The 27,441-nt window shown below is 41.9% G+C and overlaps 1 protein-coding gene across 2 annotated transcripts in view; it reads right to left on the bottom strand.

The window, feature by feature from the left end:
• Positions 1-27,441, bottom strand: part of vav3a (vav 3 guanine nucleotide exchange factor a) — an 88,891-nt gene that overhangs the window by 54,015 nt on the left and 7,435 nt on the right. For both annotated transcript variants that reach the window (XM_075453104.1, XM_075453103.1), the window contains exon 2: positions 14,964-15,080. In XM_075453104.1, coding sequence (XP_075309219.1) covers positions 14,964-15,080 — 117 coding nt within the window. The remainder of the gene's footprint in view (positions 1-14,963; positions 15,081-27,441) is intronic.

Here is a 27,441-nt window from a genome sequence, read left to right on the forward strand (position 1 = left end):
CTTGCTCAAGGGCACCTCAGCCGTGGCAAGGAGGTGGACTGCCACCCCTCCAGCTGTCAGTCCACTAATCTATTTTGAGAGGCGAGAGTGGGAATCGACCCGCCGACCTTTCCGGGTATTGGGCTAACCCCTGAGCCACGGCCGCCCACTCTATAACGACGCTCTCAATGTTTTGGTGTCTTCATTTTCCTTTATTTCAAAACTGCTACACGAAAAGCTTGAAGGGAGAAACCGACCTGTGTCTCAACCAATGCAGAAAAACATTCGCCATTGCAAAGTCCACTCGAGGAGGACTTTTTCAAGGAGAAACCGTAACTCAAAGATAGCATTATAATCTCCACCCTTGTCAGTGTGAGCGCTGCTGTTATTACCATTGACTTTATAGTAGCAGTCGTGCTGAAGACATAACCTCATCTTTCCACCCACTCTCCCCACGAATCTACAACACAATCTCCATTGTTTCTACCAGTTGACATGACAATCTATTTCCCTCACAGCTGAAATACTATCTCGCAGAAAACTGAGGATGAACTGAGGCAAACGGAGGAAAGCAGTCTCCCCGTGGGGTGTTTCAGTCTGAAACATAAACTCTTTTTGACGGCTGCTGTGGTGAAGCTTTGGCTCTTTGTGGGCTTATTTGGAGAGTTTGAAGAGCTCGCCAAAACCATAACAAGGTGTTAAAGCAAGGCTGATTTGGTTGTTTCGTGCTGTTAACGATGTCCTCAGGCAGCTAGTAAAAATCCGTATGGACATTCCTCAGGAACTTTTATTTCTCCAAGCAGCCTTTGATCCTGCTGTGTTTCAGTCAGCCACGTCCCACCCCACAAGCCCATATGATGTAAAAGGGTGGCAGGCGAGTGTTAAGTGGATTACGACTTATGGTATTAGAGGCCACATGACCAAATTATTTACAAGTTTGTGACAGAGTGAAAGTTGCTTTAACCAAACCATAATTTATATCAAATGAGCACATTTCGTGTAAATGTTTTGTACCTTCTTTCATTGAAATTTTTACTATAAATGTCAGAAACTATTTAGCTTTTTTTATGTGTCATATATCATTGGAAACGGCGTATATTAGGGGTATCAGAAGCATTACAGTCACCTAAAAGAGAGTGTCAGTGACCATAAACTCTCCAAAGTCTAACATTCTGGAGGTAAGATAATTCAAATCATACTAAATAGACCTATAACTGGACAAAAAAAAACTTTAGAATATAGTTATCAAACTAAAGTATAAATTCTATGTTTTTCTGCTTGTTTTTACAACAGTCGCCTCATTAAAATCCAAAGTTCCAGGGCTATACAGGCCTTAGTTGCCTGTGGTATGAAATACGCTATATAAATAAAGATGCCTTGCCTAAAATGTTAAAGTCCGTGGCTATACAACAAGAAAGGACTGGACAGGTAGGTCTTATTTCGAAGGCTCGCCAAGAGAAAGCCTCTTTTTCTAAAAAGAAAATGCCAGCATGGCTTAAGTTTGCAAGGTTGCGTCTGAATGAGCCAACAACGTCCTCTGGACGGACGAGACCAAAGTAGAGATGTTTGGTGATAATGTGCAGCACTTCATTCTGTGAAAACCTAACGCATCAAACCAACTGTCAAGCACGGGGGTGGAGGGGTGATGATTTGGGTTTGTTTTGCAGCCATAGGACCTGGAACTCTCTTGTATAGGAATCACGGTTCTGTAACAAGCCGGTTGCGCTGTGAATAAACAAGTACCCACAAACCTCAACGAAGTGAAGCAACATCCCACAAAAAAGTTATGACCGCTAAGCTCAGTTTCACTAGCTACTGAATCATAGGGTGTAGTTACTTTTTCACACATTGCTTCGGCAGTTTCGACATATTTTTGTTAAATACATAATGACACAGCCAAATACGTCACATGTTTCTGTTAATCTGAGGTTATATTTACTTTATTATAAGACTTGGTAGTTCAGAGAAAAAAACAGGGAATTTGTTCGTTGTCATAAAAAGTAAAAGCAAAACAAAATATTCTGGCTCGGTAGCAAAGTGCATCACGAGTTACAAACTCCAGCAGCACCATCTTATGCATTTTACAATCGTATGCATTTTCTTGATTTATAGCCATTCTGGCTTTAAGCAAACAAACACTGAAGCAGGGCTTCATTCATTGTGAAGTGCCATTCATTGTGGTAGTTTACATGTCAGCCGTTTTATCGGTTCCTTTCATCGATGCTGGATTACAATGTACAGCAGAGCCATCAGAGGCAAAACCCCCCACTGAGATGGTGCCATAAATCCAAGTCCCAAAGGAAAAAAGGTAAACATAATGACATCTCTAACATCGGCCCCAGACATAAAAAGCCAGGAAGGTAAATGAAGAAATTCCCATTTTCCAATCCAGTAATCCTGGCCGTCAGTCGGCAAATCTGCTTTTAAATACCAAATCAACATGTTATCGCTATTAGCTTGTGCTGGTAATTTTATTTTCTAGTATATCTTAGGCTACGAGTGATGCAACAGGTTGGATTAATATCTAAAAAAGCTGCTCTTCCATGTAGTCTAACTCGAAACAGAAATGTTTGCAACAGAGACTGACTACAGTTCTCCTGCTCAACTTCAGTTCTGATGTAAGTTCTGGTAATGTGGGAGATTCTCTTGATGAACAAAACATGACACATCAAACCAAGTGATGAAATCCCAAACTGGCTGAAAAACTGCAGCAGAAAAGCCAAACTGAGTCCATGCATTCAAATGCATTCCCACTTCTGGATCTGAGCAGCTAAAGCTTTGGCCACAAATAGCCAGCTTGTCACATTCATATGGCATAAGTGGGTTAGCTTCAATTAGCATACCCCAAGGACTCCCCATTGTAATCACGAGCACTTAAATCTGCACTGTTTCCGTATTGCTGAGCAGTTTCTACACATTAGTCATGCAGCTGTGTTCAATTGCATTATGGTATGTTTAAGGGACTTTTGCTGGAATAATTGAATGCCACAGAGTAAATTATGGAACTAAGTTATCCATTACAAAAGTTTAGAGTGACCTGAGATAGAAGCAGCATCTGTAAAGATATTGCATACTGGAAAAAAAAAATTAAAAAATGAAATCAAATGAACATGCTTTACAACCTTGCTGTGTTTTCTTTACCTTAGGCTAAATCTTTCATATTCCCAGAGAACATTTCACCTTCAGTCCATAAGGTTGCTATCAACATGAAAAAACTGTACAGGAAAACAGAGCCACACCACGTTATCAGTGGTAAGTTTCAGACGTAAGAATTGAACATTGGCATAGCAAATGTGTTTGGCATAAACGGTATTCAGATTACAATTCTGCTGCCATAATGCTGGACAGGACAAGGGGTAAAAAAAAAAATTTAAAAAATAATTGAAGACCAGCTTCTGTCTTCCGATACTCTCATGAGCCACGTGGAATTCTGTTTTCCTAAAATTACAAACTTTCAGCTTTGGACTCCGAATGTTTCACTCTTGAATTTGCACTGTACATCAAAGCTGAAGTTGGTAGCTTTTATAATAGCAAATTCGTTTTTTTTTTTTGTTTCTGGAAACTGTCGCTTAACTGTGACAGAACATGAGCTCTAAGGTATGTTAGAAAATCTGGATCCTCTGCCTCCTTATAGTCCTCTTAACACTAATTGAAATCAGGGCAGAGGGGCGGCCTCACAATTAAATCAACCAAGCTAGTCATTAGAAAAATTTGTTTTTCTAAGTAAAAAGGAATACTAACATGCTGTATATTGGGTGCAAATGCTACCTCAGTGAAACCTAAATAAGAAGATGACTTCTCCCATTTTAGCCCTACCTCTTTTGATCATTTGTGGATAAGTCTCATTATGTAACTAAGTGATAAATACTGCATTGCTATAATCCCCACCAGAATGTTTGATGTATTCTCCCGGAGAACAAGAGACCAAACCACAGCTTTTCATCTACGATAGATGACAAGGCTGCCTCCATGTATTATTTCATCTACTGAATGATTTCTAACTCCTTTTTTCCCCCTCCAATGTGATTTCGGCAAAACTGCTTCAATCTGGATATTATATAACTCAGAACAGTTGTCATGTTGTGAGGTGAGCTGAGATTTTCTCAGTACGGAGGATGGAGATTAGCTTTTAGAATCGCCCCCAGTTTGAATGGCAGTGCATCCACCCACTCCACCTCCACCTCTGGGAACCAATTCATACCCCAACCCCCCCTCCTCGTTGGAGCCTTGAGCATCTGGAAAAAGCATCGTTGGCCCACTCACACACGTAGTGCTCTGCTTGGCTTCTGCAGGATCTTTACATTACAGAAAACAATATCTCAGCGAGATCAGAGGAACATTAACGTCTCTGTAAGATGCCATTCGTTGCTGTTCGCCGAGGGATGACAGCAGGGGCTCCATCACCGCATAAAAGGCTTTGGAAGAAAGTTGTCAAGCAGGAATTGTATCAGATGAAAATGAAATCTCACTCATTCGTCGTCTTTTACACGAGCTCGCAGGTGCCCAAAGGAGGGGGAAAGGAAAAATGGACTGAAGAGAGTGAAATAAACATGCAGAACCTAAACATCATTTCATCTGAGCGCATGGTTGACCATCTGGAAAAGAAAAATGACCACGGGCGATTCCTGCTCTTAATAAATTCACCTCGTACAGTCATCCGTGAGCAGGATCAAAGTCTTACAGCTCGACTCTAATGTCTGAACTGCAGAATGGAGTCAGGGTAAGATATTTCAAAGCGAAGTTTGTGTGAAGACGTTTGATTTTCTAATTATGAGCAGACAAAAAAAAAAAGGACGTTTGATTGAACAGCTTGGATGGAAGTGGTCATGATCCAAGTCACAGCCCTGTATGGACATTGCAGTCACAGATCTGCTCATAAAAACATTAACAAGGCTGTTGAACATATAAACTCAGCACACTTCTTCTTGAGTCTTAAATTGGGAAAAGACAGCATAATGCAGTTATTCCAGATGAACTCCACCTATTTGGAATGGTTGGCAAGGGCCAATGTACTCTTAACACGATCCAAAAGCTGCTCAGGAACAGCTTAAAGAATATAACAAACAGCCCAAGGCGTTGACCAAACCCTGCGAACATATATCGTCTGAGGATCATCTGTTGAGCATCTGTGGACCTGTGGGATCTTTGTTAGTTGGGCAGGTTTTCAGATTTTGGGATTCAGATATAATTTATATGCGCTTGATATCTTGGGGGCCTTGACAGTATATTTAGGAGCTTTTCAGACCCGTTTAGCGACCTGTTTCAAGAGAGCTCAGAGCAACAAACCAAGTGTCTTTTTGGACAAGCGGTTGCCAGTCCTGCCAGCGAAAGCAAAGTCTTGCTATCGTGCTGATGCAAACCACTCACTCTTCTTGGAATCTTCTCTGTCAGTGGCAGACAAAAGCAAGCTGCAACACCTGTGAATGAGATGTTTGTTCATCTGCAATGTTGCTTTTGTGGTTACCCAGACACTGTTCGCTTTCAACTTTCTCTTTCAGCGATCACTTCTACATGCATTTATATTTATGGCCATGAAATATTCCAGCATAACGCAGCGTGTTGTTTTAACCTACTTTCATGTTACACCCCTCTTGGAATTCGAATAGATGATTTTTGATTTTTTTTTTCTGTTTGAACCTACAGGCAGATGCAGAATATTTCCGAGCATGTAGTGAATTTGTATGCACAACAATGTCCCGTTCCACATTTTTAGAGAAGATCACCAACTATGGTGTTCGCGTGCCAAGATATATACTTTGAAGATTGTGATACGTATTTGATCCTGTCTAAGGGCTCCATTGGAAGCCGCTGGAAACAAAAACGTACCAGATTTTTTTTTTTTTAAAGCCTTGTGAAAACACTGTATAATAGTCCCATTGGCTAGGATAGAAGACAATGCATTCCAATGGAATCCAGTGCAGTTTGACCAAAAGTATGAGCAACACCAAACCTTTAAAACTCTGATGTATATCTCAGTATACAAGTAATAAATGCAAGAGCTCGTGGCCATTTTGAAACCATTGATGAGATAACTGAGTGTCTAACACTGGCTACCCCAAATTACATTTTTAACTGAAGATCTTGCAAATAAACATTTATCTACAGTCAGATGTAAGATTTTTTCTACACAGCTCCAGGTAGCAGCACAGCGGGGGGGGTCAAAGCGGTCAGAAAGTAGGACACGAAGGAGGGCTGGTTTGTAGACCTGCACTTCGGTCTTTGTCGTCTTTGATCCTGACCACCTTGGCTTAGCTTCATACTCTCTCGTGCTTGCCCACACTCAGCGTTGGCCTATATAAACCTGGCATGTCTGGAACAGCCAGGCAACCTCAATACCCTGCAGCAGCGTGGGTTGCAAAGCCCCCCATGTTAATGTCTCTTCAAGCTGAATGAGTGGTGACTTCCTGCTATTCAGGTCGTAATTTCGGTAATTTACCAGGATTGCAACTCCCATTTATGATGCAAAGATGGTGTATTTCGTTGCTACATTATACTGTACAGAATTTGACAGAAACATTCATTTGCAGAAGGAGATACATGGATATTGGATTTTTAAGTTTTTAAAATGAGTATGATGGTTTGAGTCTTTTTCGCAGTGTGTGTTAAACACTCAGTGGAAGGCCCCTTTTGAATTGGTATAGAGAACAGATGTAAAACACGCACGCTTCAAGCGCGCACTGACCACAGCCGATCAGAAGTAGCGAATCTAAAAATATAAACGTCCCCCTATCCAGTTCTCCAGCGAGAATGCACTTTTTCTTTTGCCTGTCTCTCTGACTCATGAACTCTCCCAAATTCACACGCATGCCTCCACTTCCAAGGGCCAGGGCCCGGTCACAGGAACAAGGAGGCAAGCATGGAAGTTCAATTGTCTCGGTCTCACACATACACACATAAACCATAAGTCTTGACAGGTTTGTTGGCCCCACAAGGGCTCAGGTAAAAAAACAAAAAAAAAAACAAACACACCAGAGAAAGTTAGTTGCGTTGCTGACAGCTTGAGTAGAATGCAGCACGGAGTCAGACAAACACACACACAAACACACACACACACACACTGATCACACTGGCGTCGACGCAGCTTTACACCTGAGGTCAAATTTAAATGTTCACACACAGAAACAACTCCAGAGGGGCTCTGATGTGACCGTTTCCTCTTCCTGTTTCCTGCTGCAGAGACTTGAGATGAGTCAGTCCTCATGGGAGACACTCCAGGTCACACACACACACACACACACACACACACACATGCAAACGTCTTATTCACACATTTAAAAGGTGCATGTGGCATTTTAAATGTCAGAAAATCCCCGTCTGAGATCTTATTTTACCTCCGGTTCATATTTAAATTTGGTGGGAATGAGTGTTAGCCTCTGTTAGCTTTGATGCTTACAGCATGTGTCTTCTCAGTCACTATCTGACATCTCAAAGTCTGGTGCTTTGGGACTGGTTTGAATCTGAGAATAGTTGAAATGAAAGGGGACATATCTTTAAAGGGAAAAAAAAATATGAAGCCTGGGAGTATATTTTGTTGTCTACTAACTTGGGTCCCTACTGATTCTATAAATTCTGAAAAATCGCACCCTGTCATATTGTTTTAGGGTCACACATTTGAAAATAGCTCATTCTGTGAGCCCTTCGCAACTGAAATGGATTTCTATGTCACCCTCCCAGCTCACCGTTCATCTTTATCCTGACCCAAAATTCTACCTTAAATCATGATCCTTTTGCTGGAAATCCAAAGCAGAAAGTCCAAACTCTTTGGCTTTTTGCTTTGCTATCTCATCAGCAGTCAGTTAGCTGATCAAACAGACGCGCTTCTGTTTACGTAGAAATAAGATAAATTCGATTCTTCAGCTTTTTGTTTAAGTTCAGTTCGAGGGTGAATTTGGAGAAACATTAAAATTTGTTCTCTGTATATTCTGAACTGAACTGATGCACGTCTGTCCAGACAAAAAAAAAAAAAAACACCTTTGATAACACACATTATGTCAACAGCTTTTATATCACAAGCCAATGTTTCTGCTGGAATGTAGTTTGTCTAAAACAGGTGATGCTTGCCACAGCTAAGACATCCAGCGAGCCCTTAGAGGGATCAAACAGATGTCTGGAATCATCAAAGAAGTTTTTCTTTCACACCCTGAAACAGTCAAAGATGCAATCCATTCCTGCAGCTGGCAGGCAAAGACGCAGGAGGCTGTGTGGCCTGGTGAGCTTCAGTAAGCCGTGATTGGGTTTGGCCAGTGTGTGTGCGAGTGTATTTGCACGCAGGTATGTGTGCATTCAGGCTTATGAGGAAACCCAATTGTGAATCCAGTGGAAGCAGTTGCCACGCAGCCACTGGGACTCATGAATTATCCGCAGAGCTTTCAACACAGCGGGTTCTGTCAAGAAGTTTTTGGAGATGATCTCAAGAAGTCAAATCGCGCTGCAAGGTGGGAGTTGAGTGAAGCGTCGAAGCGTTTTCAGACACCAAAAATGCAAACAATACGACAGCAAACAGATGGTGGAGACTCTTGGAAAACTATCAGAGCTAAAGTAATGACAGGAATCAATGCCAATGACAACAAAATGGATACACCTTCGATTTCAAATTTTGACTTCTTTTTAACCCTTGATTTCTGTTTAAAGTCCAGTGGTATGAAAGTTTGAGTCTTGTAGTCATATATATATATATATATATATATATTAAAAAGTTTTCTTCCATTCTCATTTCATCAGTCAAGCTACACATGTATGTTGATGACACCCATGTATTCATGCTACAGTTAATTGAGCTGCAGGAGAGGGAATGCCACCAATATCCAATAAACGTAGGTGTGTAAATGAGACTCGTTTTCCAATGAGGTCACCTTTTAAATTAAGATTCATACCTGCATCTGAGAAGTCAAAATGGCCCGGGAACATCTTTTCTACAGCTGTCTGCCAATAACTTCAGACTAATTGTTTTTGCAGAGTTTTTAATCAACTTGGGTTTTTTTAGGCCAATCTGGGTGCTCGAAAAACACTCCAAAATCGAACCCTGTCTGTTTCTCACATTTTTGTACACTTTTTGAGCTGTAGTGTGAGTGAGGGGACAGCCTTTAGATCATGAAAGCAAGGCTGTGCTTTTAAAAGCCAGACTAATTAAGACCGCTGCAGGCGCGTTTCATAGCTCGGCGAGGCTGACGATTTAATTGCAGCTTTAAGCCGACCCACACCTACAAGGTTAAAGTTTGAAACCTCCTACGCTATGCCAGAAAAGCTCATCTGGCAATACACTTTTTCAGCGTCAATGTTCGGGGAGAACTCGCTATCATTTTCAAGTTAGAGGATTGAAACCTAATCACAGTTCTCTTTAAATCTTTATCTTTCATCAGAACTGCGTATCAATCCGCCACTATGCTAATCGGCTGCTAAAATAAGCCTTCAAAATCATTGTGGACCTGCAATTCAGCCTTGTAGTACAAAGCTACATCCCAAGTATCCATTAGCCCACAGCAGACATATGATATCTAACCAAAGACATCTGCTGCGGAGAGCACAGCTGAAGGACAAAGGACAAAGTGAAAGAGAGGGAGAAATGATGGGGGGCTGGTCAGGATATGCATCAGCCTTTAGTGGATTTCCACAGTTAAATTTATCACAGTCAACTGAGGAAGAGGACACCAATCAATAACCCCTCGCTGTCTGTCTCCCTCTTCCTTCCCATATCTGCTCTCCCTGGTGTGTCATTTTTCCACACCTTAGCCAGTGACCACAGAGAACCACCTCATCAACACCTTCATCCGTCTAAAAACGTTGGACAGCCACTGGTGGAGCACTCCATGCTGACGTCATCAGTTTGTTTTTTTTTGGAGCTTGTGTGAGAAGACTAAATAAGGATAAAATAAACTTAAGTGGCTCAACTGTGCGCAACCTGGTCTGATTAGTTCAACTGCTGCATCGAATCCACAAGAAACATCTGGTGATTCCGTCGCAGGTGACCGAGTTAGCAGCAGCTGCACAGGCAAACGTGAAGTGTTAACCTCTTATTAACAGGTTATTTGCACATTATACGGTTAAAGGCACACATCTGGCACCTCCCTGACCAGTTAAAGGAAGCTGTCACACCACAAAAAAATTTGAATTGTCTGCGGAGCATCGCCTAATGGGCGGTGGGAGGTTACTTAACCGTACAAAAAGAATGGATAAACAGTCGTAATCTGATTCATTCAGATGAGCTTTGTGTCTCCCAAGCGTATCTTTAATAATGCTTTTAAACATCCTATTTGCATTTAATTCTGAACTGATATAGTTTGATATTAAAAAAAAAAACTAACAAAAAAACAGCTATAAATGGTCAATACCCGATGAAGCCAGTATCTGTCGTCACAGTGTAAACAGGAAATACCGTATTAAGCATGTCCATCCACCTACAAGCACCTTTTAAGATCAGTGTCATATCTTGTTTCCTTGATGTGTCAAAATTAACCGGGTAAGCATTGATGACTATTTTCCTCCAGGCTCTGAGAAACTGTCCATCGTGTGACTGTGAGTGTAGACGCCTCATGTCAGCACTTTGCTTCTATTTTGAAACCAGGCTGGAATTAGCAGTAAAATAGAAGTGAGGCACTTAGTCACTCACTGTCAGGAATTATGATGGCAGTGTGGATTTCGATGCATGTCGCAAAGGATACTTTTTTTTCTCAGAAAGTCACAAGAGGGTGCCTCAAGCTTGCTGACATCTACAACTCCCGGCTGCAACTCAGCATTCTGACAGGTGCCAACAGCACGCTTTTTTTTTTTTTTTCAACATGATCTGCGAGAGGATAAGTTTAACATATCAACTTAACTTTTTCTGCGGGGCTATTGGCATTACTATGAGAAACGCACGCACATCCTCGGCTTCAGAGATAAAACTTGAGTCTCAACACATGACTTCAGTCAAGGTCCTCTGTGCAGCTCCAACGTATATCATTACATTTAGCAAACCATTTGTGATGTGATTCAATGTTTGTGGTGAAACACGTGTCTGAATGTCTCTCACTGTCAAATACTTCCACATATTAAAAGGAGACAATAAAATAAAATAAAAACTGTGGCTCTCCACTGTCTTTAAATACTTCAAACCACAACTCTGATGCTTTCTCGCCCTTCCTCCCTATCTGCCAGGTGTGTATTAGTGCGTGTGTGTGTGTGTACATGGCCGGTGCAGCCAAGTTTCTCTTTCCCCTAAAGAGGCCACAAGCCCTCACGTGTCTACAACACAGATGTGCAAACCAGATGTTCGTGCACAGAAGAGATAGCAGTAAGGAGACCTGATTGCATTTGTCTTCAAGTTGTGCAGCCACAGTTTGAATCATCAACAATCCAAAGCTGTTAGTCAGACGTATTTGTGATATTACGACTTCTAACAGCTCTATTTTTCAGTTTAGTCATGTTCAATAATGACTGTTCCTCTGATGCACCTTTCTGGGTTCTAAGGCTGAAGAGTCACGTAAGCCCAGACATTTCCGGCACATTTCCTAAAACAGACTCAATCAAGACTACGGTATCGAACGAACTCTAAAATAAACAGACACGGCTGATGTTTTATTCAACAGCAGTCTGGCAGCTATTTTAAAACAAAGACAAGAGGAGGGGGGGGGGGGACAGCAAATGGCAGTGTTACTGACCGTGAATGGCAGCTTTGCCCACTCCCTTTTCTCCTTACTCCATTAGCCTCAGCAGAGCCGGCCGAGCGAGGATTACCCACCAGCTTGCAGTCAGCGTGTTAGATTCACTCTGGGCAGTGATGGATTCAACCAAGAGTCATCATAGTTGTCCACCACAGCAGAGTGAAATCAGTGGAGCAAGACGAGGGCAACATCATGCAACACAGAACTGAAAATGAATCATCTCTCGTGACCTGGCCAGACGAACAAAAATCCAATTTATTCTACTGAGAAATTCCCTCTCACAAAGTTGGTCAAGTATCGAGGTTCATCCACTCACGGTATGCTAAAGCTAGCTTCCTGCTAACTTAACAGGAAGAGTGGAAATATGGGAACCTGTTCTCTGAGAAGGTGACAAATTTAACCTGTATCTCTACTGAATTCAAGTAAAAACAATTTGAGTAAAAACCCTGCAGCTGCTAAACGGTCCAACAGATAACCTGCGCTTTTAGAACCTCAAACTGCTGTTTTTATGCTATGCTAAGCTACATTTTTTACAAACACACCAAGTGGGCACTGATCCTCTCACCAGTAAAGCAGCATACCGGGATTAAGATTTCAATAGTAAATCATAAGAATGCAAAATCACAAGGGTGATGGAATCTCTACAGCTCTCAATAGTTTTTTTTTTGGGGGGGGGGGGGTTTCACTTTTTCTACTGTGTTTTTCCCAGGGGCAACGATAAAGATTTGTGTTTGAACACTCTCACCCACCAAACAACTCAGTGAAATATTTCCCGGTATAAATAAAGAAACTTGCCAGCGGTCCAAAGTGTTTTAATTATAAATGACTTAATAAAAAGATGCTTTAATTTTCTCAGCTGCTTAATTCAGCACGGTGCGCCAGGAGAGATTAAAAAAAATAAAAAATTCTGTTCTCAAGCTTTTCTCATTTTCCTTCTCTATTCCTTCTAGGATTATACGTTTTTTCAAAAAATGCATCCATACTGCATTCTTAACAGCTCACAGAAATAGCCTTTTGTTGGTCGTGTGAATCGAAAATAATATTTTTCATTGGATATCGGGCGGTTGGAGATTGTACAGTGTCAGTTACAGTTTGAGAGTCAACTCCTGCCGAGGACAAACCGTGAAGATCAATTCAAACACACAGATAACGCCACCTGGCCAAAGAAAAATTTCCCAATGAATGTCAACAGTACGACAGTTCAACAGACCTTAATTACACAAGATGTTGCCTTTCATAAGCCTTTCTCTGAAAGAGTGTTGTTACCTGACTTGTGGGTTTGTCATGAAAGAAGAAGTTCAAAGGTGCAGACGTAACCATCATATTTGTCAGTAATGCAGCTGCTTTGGAAACCACTTTGATGGGTCAATTTCAGCCAGATTCACTTATCTTGTCCCTGCTATGACAAAGTTGTATAATATGACTGTATCTTTAAATCATACAGTAAGGGCTGGAGATACTGTAAGTATTTGTCTCAAGAGGAGAAGTTTAGGTATCTCAGGATCTTATTGATGAGCGACAATATGATGGAGCAACAGATGGTCTGATTGACTGGGACTTAGTCAGTAGTTGCACCAATCCATTGTGGTGAGGACAGAGCTGAGCCGATAGTCTTGACAGAAAGATTGAGATATCGGATACAAGCAGAAAAAAATGGGTTTCCTACGAAGGGTGTCTGGGCTTAACCTTAGATATGGTGAGGAGCTTGTGCACCAGGGAGGAGCTCGGAGTAGAGCCGCTGCTTCTTGTTTGACATCCTTTGGAGTATTTTTTTGACGCAGAACACACAGTAGAGATCATATATCCCTTTTGGCTTGAAATGCCTCAGAATTCTCGAGGAGCGGGACAGTGTTGCTGAGAAGATCCCTCTTCTCAGCAACACTGTTGGGATTCCCTCCTGGACCGGTTGCCGACTTCAGACTTCAGACTTCGACTTTGTGGTTGGCTGGCGGTGGGGTGCATTCAAGCGCAATCTTAAAAGTAATGTTTATGGTGACTGCCGGAGCTGTATATTAAGCAGGGTGAGCGCGGGGGAAATATATTGTTTATATCGTTGCTTTTTCGAAATTACTTTCTTGAATGTTCATATCTCGATATAGATACGATAACGATATATCGTTCAGCCCTAGTGTCTACAAGTCTTCAAAGTACATAATAGCCAAGGTTTCCCTTCCACGCTGTCACTTGCTGCGCTGCGTGGTGGTTAGTACCTTTGCCTCGCGAGGGTTCCAAGATCAAATCCTAGGTAAGGCCTTTCTATATAGAGTTTGCACATTCTCCCTGTGTTTGCGTGGGTTCTATCGGGGTATTCTGGCTTCCTCCCACTGCCCAAAACCCCTAAATTGTCCATTAGAGTGAGTGGGCGTGCATGGTTGTTTGTCTCTATGTGGCCCTGTGATGGACTGGTCTGTACCCTGCCTCTCGCCCAATGACAGCTGGGATAGGCTCAAAAGGATGCACTGTGAGCATGGCCGTTTTTATCATTACCATCTAATAATAGCCATCAAAATGCCGATATTGACAAAAAAATCAGGAACCCCCAGGATTTCTATTCTCTAGGGTGTTTCTCTGTCCTGTATTTCTCCTTCTGAAACATGCATATAATTTTTTTAGATATGGATACCTGATCCTGTCATCTCCCAATCCACTCATGTGCATCGGGAGCCTGCAGCACTTTCTTTCCGCACAAGACTGCAATTTCTAATTAAACCTCCTGGGAACTTCTTGAGGCCAGCGGCAGGCCTGTCAGAGAGCCGCAGACACGTTCGCAGCCCTGCAAGCGAAGACCGACAACCCTAATAAAGTAATGAACCCAAGGCTATGCTTTTAACCCCTTGTAAAGCCTGCACACTGAGCCATTTTCACTTTAATGAGCGGAAGAGCTTAGATTGCTGGGTCATGCTGTTGATTTCTCGGCTGTGGCTTAACAGCTCGGGTTTGCAAAGAATGATGCATCATGGCCAAAGACGGTGTTCATAAGTGCCAGCTATGATAGATTGTATGTTGACTAATTATTCAGCGAATACGATTCAAAATCCACAAAAACAAAGAAAAGAATAACAATAAAGAGAATCCAACATTTGACTATAAAGTCAAGTCAGACTTGTGTGAATTTTTGTGAAAAGAAGCACAGACAATAGATTTCTATGCTTCAAGGCTTTCACTATCATCTGAAATCCAAGTCGGGGGGGAAAAAAAGAGCTTGTTCGCTTCTCAATAATTTACACTCTTTCTCTAACTTCCAGACAAAGCCAAAAGTGGGCGTAAAAGCACATTTCTCTCATTCAACACAGTCTTTGGGGACAGCTGGCAGGCACAGTGAGGGTGGACGCAGGCTGTCCTTACCTTCCCAAAGTTCCTGACGTCAAAAAGGTCAAAGGCGTCGAACAGGTCGCTTTTCTTCATTCCGAATAATTCGCTGCACGCCACCAGGAAAGTCCTGATATTCTTCAGGCACAGGAACTGCGTTGGGGGGGCAAGAAAGGGTTTACATGTGAGTGAGTCATCAATAAATGTACAGGCAGCATCTCATGCACAAAACATACACCCCTTAATTCAACCTCCCCTTAAACTCAGCTGCAAAAGACAAATGAATCGGCTTATGGGCAACACGAGAATTTCTTGTTTCACTGATATGAACTTGTCTTTTTAAATAGGGCGGTCTCAAAGTGGGTCGCAATTGGGAAAAAGAGGTACAAAGAAATGCACTGATGTTATGTATGCTCGCTGGTATGGTGTGCTCTTTCTGCTAAAATAATGCATTCAAAAATATTCCACAGAACTTTTGGGGATAGAAATTCTCGAGGAATGTCCCTAATTGACTGGCACTGAAAATCAATGGATGGTGAGTTTGTAAACTGAGCTTAATTACAGTCGAGGAACTTGGGGAAAAGAACTTGGAACCGAGAATGCAAGTGTCATTCCCATCTGCAACCTAAATCTTTCACTAACAATCTCAATGGTGCTAAAGACTAACACTAAAACCAAGCAAACACTGTGTAAAGCTCAGAACTGCAGGCAGACTGTGAACGGGAGGGTGACAACATGCGAGAGTTAACCGTCACGCAGCATCTGTGACTTCCTGTAGGATGTAACAAAAAAAATGATGTTGTTGAAAGAGATGTTTCAGGAAGTGACTTTCTTTTTTGTATCATCACTGCGCACAGTGTTGGACTGGGTCTGACAGATGACCTCATCCTAGGGTGTAACCCTTCATTCTTCAGTGTAAAAGCTGGTTGCACCCATGGCTGAGCTCTACACATTTCTGGTCCTAAAACTGATGTATCGCTGTAACAATGTGAAGCAACAAAGAGGATATTACACATCTGGGAAGCCTTTGGCTGCAGTCCCTGAAGGCAATCGCTAATTTGTCTGGGTTTCCAGTACAGCCGGCAGACATCTGACTTAAAAATGACAGCTTTACTGGCCAAGACTTTGTGTTCCCTGAATCCATCATTGTCTGGATGCAGATAAATGCTAAAGACCTGAAGCTAAGTATCCCCACATGATGGTTGATGGTATTGAGATATTATATAGGCCACTGCCTTACAGATTCTAGTGCAACCAATTAGCTTATCAATGCAAACCAGAAAGTTTCTGGGACCAAAAATCATGTGCCTTTTCAGTAGAATTTGCACATCAATATGTATGTATCTGATTATAAAGAAGGGAGATTACAAGATGCATTGATGAACCTATAGATGTGTAGTTGTACACTGCTATGGCTATCCATTATGCTGCGAAGGCAGATGTTTAGAGTACTTAGGCGGTGCATCTGTCTCATGACGGCGTTTGCAATGGTCCACACAGTTAAAACTGCTTGTTAATCATAATATTAAGACTGGTAGACCGCAGCTACCTCTCACGCGCGTTTGATGAGCTGCATATTTGGCTCGGCACAACGGTAATTGTTAATGCGCACTTGACTGTGCATGCGAGGCAAACAGTGCAAGCAACAGCTGCTCAGCAATGAGCAAATTCATTTCAACATTCAGCTGGTCCATTTGCTTGCGCAGACGGTAGATGCACTCACAAATGTTGTGGGTATACAGGTTGCAATGACAGATGGGCTGAAATTGAATGTTTTATGCGGATTATGTGCCCGGTAGATACTGTCTCACAGATCATCTGGCAACCTGGGGAAACTTCAGACAAACATTTAAAACTGTTCAATTGTCTATGACAGTCTGGGTTTGTAGCATTTCAGATTTTTCTTCACATTTTTGCTCATGAGCCCTCCAACCATAAAACCAGCTTTGAGCTAATTTGCTCCTTTAATGCCTCCCTTGTTTCAGTTATTTCACGATTGCACTCGCCTACATGCGAGAAATTACAATGAGATGAAAGCCAGACTTCCGTTCACTAGAGAAGCTAATCTAAAGCAATCTATTGAAAAACCCCAGGAAAAACAAAATGTGAATCAGGCAAGTTTCTATTGACTTGGTTTAAAGTGAATAAACTGGAGAGTCGCATCATTTTAAATCTTTGCCAAGTTGCACGTAATTCACACAGCTGCGTCCATCCCAGCGACCGTGCAAGCATTTACTCACATTAGTGAGTTTTCTGTTTCCATCCACCTTTCCTGATTCTTATTTTCTAAATCTACCGGTTGGCTGTCATGTCCCTCAGCATTCCCATCTTCAGTGTGAATGCAACCAGAAAAAAAGCCTTTTACTTTAGATAGCCCTTTGGGGAGCTCCCCCGGCTCTAATTACCGCAGCAAACTAGAACTGTTACTGTTAGCACCTACCGAGGATAGCAACCTATCCAAGTCCCGTTTGTTTCCCAAAAATGCTTCAGATCATTTCCTTAAATCTTGTGGAAAATATACAGCATAACCCGGCTCCAGAACAACTTGTAACTCGTAAACCTCTGGCTGTACATAATCGTTCAGAAACTGTGAAAAACACGACACCTTCGCCTCCATTTCTGTGGCTCGATGAGGAGTTTTCTGTCCAAACTCATGATCATGAAGTGTAACTGCACCCCGTCCTGGGCCTCATCTATATATACATATCTGATTGTTGATGTCACAGTCAAATGTGATGTTGGTCGTACTTTGTTGAGCACATTTCCCGTGAATTGTGGCTCATGACTTTGAGCGGAGGGGCCATTTTGGCTGAACACAAAAGACCGGCATCTAAAATAAACAGAAACAACTGAAAACCCACACGGGAGGAAGATGAATAATTTAAACAGTGCAACAAAAAACAGAATGAAAGTAAACTGGCAGCTAAAAGCAAAAAGAAAAAGAAATCCCAAGATTATTCACAGTGTAAAAAGAATAACAATAATTCTTAAAGCTTATATATTTAAGGCAGTCTCGAGGCAGAACTATTTCTCCAGTTGCCTTTTTTCTGGTCATTTGGTCCACTCTGATACTTCAAATAACATCCTGTATCGGTAACCAGTCAAGCTCGCTAACACACCCAATCACCAAATATTACAAATTCCATTGAATGGCGACTCTTCATGATTGTCTTATTTTCTTCTTCTTCTTGAGTAACAGGTTCACAGGAAATTGATTTCAGTTTCCTGTTTCTTAAAACCAGCCTGGCTGTTTATTTGACTGCTTGTGAGAAAAAGAAAGAGGGTACACTTATTCTACCATGCACAGCGAACCTTTGCCCTTGTGGTTTAAAGCAAAATCAGATCTGGCTGGACAGCGCATTTCCATTCTTTGAATTTAGAAAGAAAGGGGGGACAAAAAAAAAAAGCCTCTCCACTCTTGTTGAATTAGACTTTACAGATGATTTCACAAGTGAGTGAAAAGCCCCCGGCCAGCGAGACACAGATAAGACCAAAGCAGCAAGCAGGAATCGAGGGGATATTATTGAATGTTTACACTTGTACACATCACTTTCTTTTATCAGACAAGCACATCTTGTCTGCCTAGAGTCTCCGGAGAGTCCCAAAGGACCTCCGTACATTATCTGAGGGAAGCAGCTTCGCAGAGCACATACGAAGGACGAAAGCCGGGGAAATAAAGAGGAGAACTGTATCAGCTCGAGAGCAACAGAATGAGGCAACCACTAACTGTTCCTCTGGCCGCTTGTTCTTCTGCATTTGTGACTCTCTGTGGGCTCAGGAGGTGCGCGTGCATATCCGCGTCTGCGTGACTCAATTACTGCTACAAACCAAGTCGTGACGGCAAGTTGAAAATGAATATAAAGAGGTTTCTGATCGCTGAATTTGTATGAATAAAAGACAGAGGTCAACTCAAGGCCAGGTATCAGCTGCTGGGAAGGTGATCAACACCTGCGATTAATTAATGGGCCGTATAGGTTGATTTCATCAACACATTTTCGACCGCTTAAATGTACGAAATTCAACGACACAGCCGTGCTAATTTCAACTCTTTGTTGTTCTGATTCTGTCTGTTCCACTTAGCTCGGCCTTTAATCTCATCTGGCTGCTGCTGCAAATAGTACGCCTGTAAGTGTGTTTTTTTTTAATAATAGTTCTACATATAGATAGTTACAGTTCCCGGAACGCTCACTGTGAACATCAATACAACGGGATGAGTGGGCTTTCACAGAACTGCTCTTTTGGGACTGTTTCCACAATAGACAGCTCTTCATAGGAGAGAAACTCATTTATCGAGGATTTTTCCACATCAACGCGGGATCAAATACTTTCGTACAGGCTCAAAATACAGAAACACACCCTCTGATATTAATTCAGCGGTGTGAAAAGTTGTCCAAAGTGTCCTTTGACATGCCAGTGACTCTTTTCCCGTTGTCTGGAAGAAAACCCTAACTGTCACCCCCGTCTGAGAGGAAATGATGAAACTTGTGTCGCTGTCACTGCAGTAAAGAGAGGTTTGCAAGGCCATTAGTGGTGTGTGTGTCTCTCCTTTACAAGACGGGATCGATACGATCCAGTGACGATATATTTTTAAACCAAAGGATCCAGTTTGACTAGAGGCAGTCTGATACGGTTTTTAACATTTGCTTAACGTAGTCATTTTCCACGTAATTTCTAGAAATGTGCATTTAAGATTTGTCATGTGACTTTTACACACAAGTCTGGCACATATCTGCCAATGAGTTGGTATATTTGGTAGTTGGTATATTTGACTCACAGCTGTCATGAAAGCGTCGCACTCAACTACACTTTAGAAATCAATCAGGCAATAGATGTTTGCGGTTCCTTTTGACCCTGCTGAGCTGAGGCCACGTTGGCGTTGGAAAAAGCTGTGTTTTTTTTATGTTGTGTGTTATCGCTGCTCTTGCCTGTGCCCGCTGTACAGGCATTCAGTGATTTACCTTGAAATGTCACGAAGTGAGTTCTCGGATTTGTCACGCCGCAGCCGCTCTTAACCGATGCCCTGCAGCTCCAGCATACCTGATTCAAATGAAGGGGTCTCCATCAACCTTCTGCACAGCTTAAAATGCTAAAGAGCTGACCCATTTATTTAAGTCAGGTGTGTTGGAGCAAGGACCCATGGAAAACATGCAGGGTTGTGTGCCATGAGGACCAAGGCCGGGACACCCAGACTTTTGGTCCAGTGCGCCCTGCATCTCACAGAATTCAGACGATTTCCAAACTTTGTATTTGTACAGCATGTTAGAACTGGTTGTCAGACTTGTTGCATTTGTTTTTACCATGTAAGCAACAACAGTGCCTTTGCTGCTTGATCTGGGCTGAGCACCCTGGGGTCAGGCCGGTCGATACGCTGTTTAAATGTAATCATCCACTTTTGTATTTTGCTTTGACGTTTACACTGAATTATTGCTCCGTCTCTGCGTATAAGAGTAAATAAAAATTAGGGCTGGGCAACGATTAAAATCTAATTTAATCTAATTAATCACATGATTTCCCTAATTAATCACGATTAATCACATTTGTATGCAAAATCCAAAAATGAATTCAAAAGTAGTGTATAGCTTTTAGCATTTAGTTTTATTTTAAATGTGCTGCCATATGAATGAAAGTGCCATAACATTTGTTGTGCAAACACACTTTTAACATCAGCATCTTTCTGTAGTTTTTATGTAGAAGCCTCGCTCCACTGTCTGTTTCCCTGAATGACTTGCTGGTATCAGTTGTGTGTTTTGCCTTTAAGTGATATTTTAGACTGGAACTACTACGGTGATAAGACAATTCAACTTGGCAGTGTTTACAGATGACTTTGGTTCTGTCGACTCCGCCGTCTGGAAGAACTTTAAAATGAAAATGGCCGAGTAAAAGTTCCGTACCCTTCTCCAGGTTTGGTGGACCCGCCAATTACTTTCTTTTCCGGTTCCGCAGCAGACGGCAACAGACTTTTACAATAATAAAAGCCTGTGAGCAAAAGACTTTTACAAAAATAAAAAAAATATTAAACAGGGGTGGTCTGTGGCGTAGTGGGTTAAGCAGGCGCCCCATGTATAAGAGGCCACAGTCCTTGCTGCAGCTGGCCCCGGTTCGAGTCCCGCATCGGACGGCCCTGAGCTGCGTGTCGTTCCCCCTCTCTCTGCCCATGCTTCCTGTCTCTTTGAACTTTCCTATCCATTAAAGGCAAAAAAGCACCCCCTCAACCCAATTTTTTTTTTTTTTTTTTTTTAATAAATAATAATTTAATAAATAAAACCTGCGTTAATGCACGATAAAATATTTATCGACATTAAATAATTAGCGAGTTAACTCGCCCAGCTCTAATAAAAATAAAACGCAATCACAATTTTAAGACTACATTTTGGTTCAGATTTGTATTGGTTAAACTTTACACCCTTAATGGCCATGGACTGTGGGCCTACCCTCCGGAGGTATGCTGAAATAGTAAAGGGTGGGATATTCAACCACAACACTATACAAGTTGTGGTAGTATCATGCTTTGGAGCTGTTTTCCTGTTACTGGAAAAAAATATTGCACAGAGATGAGGGGACAATACTGAGGAAGAAGGAATACCAAAGTATTCTTTGGTATCACCTCCAAAAATCAGCAATTAATAAACCACCAGCTGTGACACAGCTGGAATGGTCTTCCCCAAGTCCTGAAACCAGGAAGGCAGTTTGGGCTCGGGAGGTTGAGCAGGTCGTCCAGTAAACGGAAGGCCAGGGCATTCGATCTCCAGCCCCTCGATGTGTCCACGTGTCCTTAAGCAGGACACTGAAGTTCCAAAAAATGCTCCCAGTGAAACGCAAGCACCGTGCGTGTGCAGTCTGTGTGGATGATTTGTAGAAGCTACTGAAAAATGTGGAGTGTGCTGAGAAGCAGGGTCTCTGCCAGGAAACCAATAAAATTATATTGAACTCTACTGACTTCACCAAGAAAAGAAGTCAAACACACAATAGGCTAATTGCCATGGGAAAGTGGGCTGTGTTTACATTTCTGAGCCGGCCTATACATTTTTTTGCGATGTACGTACAGCAAATTAAAACTTCCTTTATGCACCGAAGTCCTGTCTTTTTTCTCGTAAAGATGCAAATCATTCAAAGGAATGCATGACGGCCCCATTTTGAGCACAGCGTGAGGTTTGACACGTCAATCCCAGCAAACGCCGCGGAACCTGGATGATGTTAGTAACACCTGCAAAACCGCAAAAAGATTCTGAATATTGCTGTTAAACCAAAGGGCCATCAGTATCGGCGTAACCTTACCGTCTCCCTGTTATAACAGCTGAACTGCTGCAATGCTCGACCAGCTAAGCTGCCAAAAACACTGGAATGAAAACTGTCAGAGTCAGTAAACAACTTGTGAAGTGTAAACAGCTTCAAGAGTTTATGAAGTATTCGGGACCTTTTAAGGGCTTCATCTATCACATCCAGACTAAACTCAGAAATGTGGAGAAGTGAAAAGTCCACTGTCATCTAAATGAGTTTCAGGTTTAAATTAAATGTCGACGATACATGTAAACATGTCCTACATTACCCCCGAATGCATGAAAGCCCCCCCCGGACATTTCTTAGTCACAAAACCCCACAGACAAAACCAGTGAAGTGGTCCTTCATACGCCCGCTTGTTCATGTTGTGTGTTTATACAAAGATGGGCATATACCTCAAAAAATCATCATAATCATAAGCCTGCAATGCAACACAACCACATCCAACACAAATACAACCAGCAATGTTAATGTACTTGTGTATTTCAAAGGCACCAGCAAATAACTTCATTGTGTGTAATGAGGAACTGAGGACAGATTAAGCCTGGCAGGACTCTGGAAAACACACACTGACTCAGCCTGCATGAAAACGCACAGTTTATATACGAGCAATGCTGGTGGGAGCTTAAAATTCCACCCGGCGCGTTTCATTTCTAAAACCAACCAAGTGGAATATAAGGCAAAAGAGAAAAAAAACAGTCCTGTAAGACAAGCTGCTGTATTTTTGATATGAGGTCGTGCTCTGTATCCACAATCAGTATCCAGTTTCTGCTTATGTATTCCTTGATACAAGTCAAAGCTCCATAGCAACAAGCTGGAGCCTTTTATGGCCCCTGTGTGTACTGCGGGGCGTAATGAAATCCTGTTCTTGTTCTCTCATAGATGCGCACGATGGAAGACAGCAAGACAGTTTGGCCATCTCACTGCTTAAGGCCTTGGTGAGCATCAGTTATTGGAATTAAACTGGATGTCTTTCCGTGTGCAAAGAATCGAATCCAGCATTTGTTTTTGTCACCGTCCCCGGTGTGATTGCTTTACATTGCGGAGATATTGTACATCACGGGCGGGCGCAGACCCGACTGTGATCGGTACACATCGCGACTCAGGTCACATCCATGTCATGTAGGAGCTTTTGTCAGCTGCGTTTACCAGGAAACGGGAGGCGGGGAGGGTGAGTGAAGTTCTGCTGACGCTGATGAAAACCCTGCCCTCTCCCCAGTGAGCGAAGACGCTCATCATCCCACTTATCTGAAAAGCATATTGTCAACATAAAGCAGTGGTCAGCAGCTTTTCATTCCAGAAATACACTGTGGTAACTGATGTCACAGTCCCCCTTTTCGTTCTAAACTGTTACATAAAAACCCACACACTCTTGGCGCACAGCACCACATGACTGAAAAACACTGACACTGCACGCAGATGGTCTTTGAGTCACTTTTTCCAATCGCTCCTGATTGTGTTTGTGCTTCGTTTTGTGACAGTCTCATTTGCACTTTCTTGTCACATTTCTGTTCAGTGAGCGCTCTGTTTATTCAAGGAGCTTGACTCACTGGCCACCAGACGCTTTAGGTGAGGGGAGGATTGGCACAAAAGTCAATCTGCATCCTTATGTCGCTGATGCTCTGTGTGCCGCTCCTCCTACTAATCTGTTCTTTCAGCATGTGAAGTCACGGGGAACAACAGGCACAGCGGTATCAGAGAGCATGAGAAAATGAGAACTTGTCTTTTTTTTTTCCAGCTGAATGGTAAAAGCCTCCTTCCTCACTTTACATTGACAGTGGGAAAAAGATATTGAGCGCGACCTGATAAAAGGGTCACCCATGATGGCAAATCCAATGAAAATCCAAACCCAACCCTGCAGGTCCAAGCTTTCAAAAGTATTCTGGCCTCTTTCAGCTGATTGTTTTGGTTTGAAGGCCCACAGCAATCCTGTTTTGGTTAACTGTTCTTCTAAACCTTAATTCCAGGCAGATGATTTCATTACATCACACTGATGGGCTCACTATAAGCAGAGAGCAACTGACTAAGTAAATGGAGCATTAAGTCTAGCAGCTAAATAGCCAGATATTACCCTCAGGAGCGGTGGAGGCACAATCTGAAATGAAAAATTCAGAGGTCTGAGTCATTGAGTCAGTCCAAAAAAAAGCATTGGAAAGAAATTGTTTCTACAATTTGGATTTTGGAGGAAACGACGTAAACAAATAAAACACTGTTAGCCTATATGTCACATTCATTCATAAACGTAAAAAACAACTGGTTACAGCTATGTAACCAAATATTTGATGGACAGATTTAAGAATAATGGCATTTCTTTTATTAAACTCTCTCCCCGAATGTCAAAATATTGAATCAAAATTCCAACTCGAAAAAAAATTCCAATCAAAGGACTGAACCTTAAGGCCCTCAACAGGATAACATATATATCCTGCTAAGTTAAGCAAAGAAAAACGTTTAGATTAATATTGACGAACCTAAAACTATGAAAATCTTAAAAAGTTCCATTTGATAACAGCTTTACAAATAAGGGTTAAATGATCAGAGCATCTATGGAGAGAAAAATGTCACATTGGTTTAAAGAGCATAGCTAATTAGCAGCACAAGCACCAGCAGCTTTGTTGTCTTACAATGGCTGATATAGGCTTCACCAGTTCGTTCTGACACAACCTGCGTACAACCATATACAATTTAGCAATATTTTCTGTCAAATGAAATTCAGTTGAAATATTACCAAACCTCGCCACTTTCACAGGTTGTATTGAGTCTGAATTTAACAAGCGTTAGCCAAGAGAAAAGGGGTCTAACGTTGGGCTAAACTGCAAGCATGCATTGGAAATTGAAAAAAAAACAACTACAACTTCTACTTTATTGTGTTAACAAGGGATGGCAGAGCAGAACATCCCCAGTTAGTACTATTCTATTCAATAACATCTTGATCTTGTACTTTATTATATTTGCTCATTTGCAACCTGCTAGCAACACCGTTGCGCCCTCTTGAATTCAAGAAGCTGCAGTGTTCCTCGAGCGCGATTTTTCCCAGGTCTCTGACCACAGTGAAACACAAACCAGTATTTACAAAGTCGACCAACAACATTAACACACACGGAGGTTAATGACATCCAAACTACGTGATCAGCTGTACAGACATTTAGCACACAGCGTCTGCTTTGATTTGCCCACCCACACATAAGGGCCTGCATTTTAATTCGGGAGATGACTAACGACGGCAGCTCCCCTTTGCGTCCCTGTTCCTTTAATGTTATGAGAATGAGGCAAGAATATTGTGTACCTCCCCCACAACACCAATACGTGTCTCAGAGGCCATATTCCATTAAATCCAAAACTTAACCCCAGTGACCCCCACTTATAGACAAAGCTCACTCCATCCCCCCACTAGAGAAGGGAATTGAATTAGCGTTACTGCAGGAGATGCGAACTCTCTTGGCAATGGCGACATAGGTCAAGCAGCTTGGCTCGACTGTGTTTGACTGGCTGAAAAGGAGGAATAAAAGGCATCAACGTAGTGGAGAGTTGGCAACTGGCTATCGTACAAACTGTTCCTACATAAAGCGCTAAATAAAATGTACACTTGGAAAGAGCAAACGGTGAAGCGTGAGCGGTGAGCAGACAGCATCCTCCTCCCCCTTCCCCCTCCTCTTCCTCCCCCTCCTCCTCCTTTTTGCTCTACCTGACTGTTAAGCCCCTGAAAGATTGTGTAAAAGAAGTGTGAATTATGTTTTGCTATTACGTGACAGAGTACTGTGTGACCCACGTGAGTGTGCCTGCGTGTCTGTGTTGGGGTTGAAAATTCATAAAGGGGATACTTTTAGGATTTGCACTGACAAAAGACACATTTCGGCTAGAAAAGCGCATACAAAAAAAAAAAAAAAAACATCTGTAGATTTTCTCACAATATCATGTTAAATGAATGACCAAAATTTAATGTCTGGAAAATAAGACTCTACCGAGAAACTGTCACGAAAGAGATGTCATAAGGGCCATATTTAGAACTCATTTGAATGTACAACTACAACCTCAGACTAACAGTACATTACAAATCACACCATGTCATTTACTGAAAAAAAAAATTATCCAAAATGCAGGACACGTGTGTGAAAAATGAAGTCCACAGTTACTGATTCCATAGGAATAAGTAGCAGCCAGGAACTACATGTCAAATGCTTGATTAAGTTGATCAGCAACAAGTGTAACCACTTCTATTAAATCTGAATTTCTGGCAATTTCCTGGGCTAGACTTAGACTTAGACTTAGACTTAGACTTTCTTTTATTGTCATTGCACAAAATCACACGTGAGTTTTGACAACGAAATGTCGTTCCTCGACTTCCGGTCAACATTGCTAAATTGCTAGATAAACTATACAGATATAAGCTATACAGACTGTACAATATAAAACGGTATGGCTAGAGCATTCGGGGGGTGTTAACACAATGCCATGGAGGAAAGCAACTGTTGCTTCTCTAAGATCTATCTTGGAAGGGTTATATGGACATTTCCAAGCGATTCGGAATGTATAATCTCAGAGCAAGAAAGATTATTGACAAGTGGAAAACATTCAAGACGGTTGTCAATCTTCCCAGGAGAGGACGTCCCAGTAAACTCATCCCAGGATCGGGCCGAGCAATCTTAGAGAAATGATAAAAAAGACCAAAAAAACCAAGAGGTACATCTCAGACTCATCAGGCCTCTGTAAGCATGTTAAATGATCAAGTTGATGACAGTACAATAAGAAAAAGACTTAACAAGTACGCCTTGTTTGGGTTGAGGCTATCTGTCCGACAGCTAAAGCTTGGCAAAAATGGATCACACAACAGGACAATAATGCTAAGCATTACAGCTAATCTATATATCTGAAGGGCTGAAAAAGAAAAGAATCACCGTAAGAGAGCTGTGAACAAACAAATGCCTGAAATAAATCTAAATGAACTGAAGCAAAGTTGCACAGAATTCCTGTGAGACTAATAAAAGCCCACAGCAAAACGATAACTTCAAATTATTGCTGCTAACGGTGATTCCGCAAGCTAGTAAATCCCGTGGTGTGCTTTTAACACACACTTCTTCGTTTGGGCTTAGTTTTTCTTCAGTGAATAATGGCACAATGTCACATGTTGTGCGTTGCTGTCTGAGGTTGTTATTTTTTTACTCCTGGTAAAGGCCAGATTATCTTTTCTAGTACATACTTATATGTAAAACATTAGAACTGACAATGTACTTTCTTT

Source organism: Odontesthes bonariensis, chromosome 20 (assembly GCF_027942865.1).
Source record: "Odontesthes bonariensis isolate fOdoBon6 chromosome 20, fOdoBon6.hap1, whole genome shotgun sequence".
NCBI lineage: Eukaryota > Metazoa > Chordata > Actinopteri > Atheriniformes > Atherinopsidae > Odontesthes > Odontesthes bonariensis.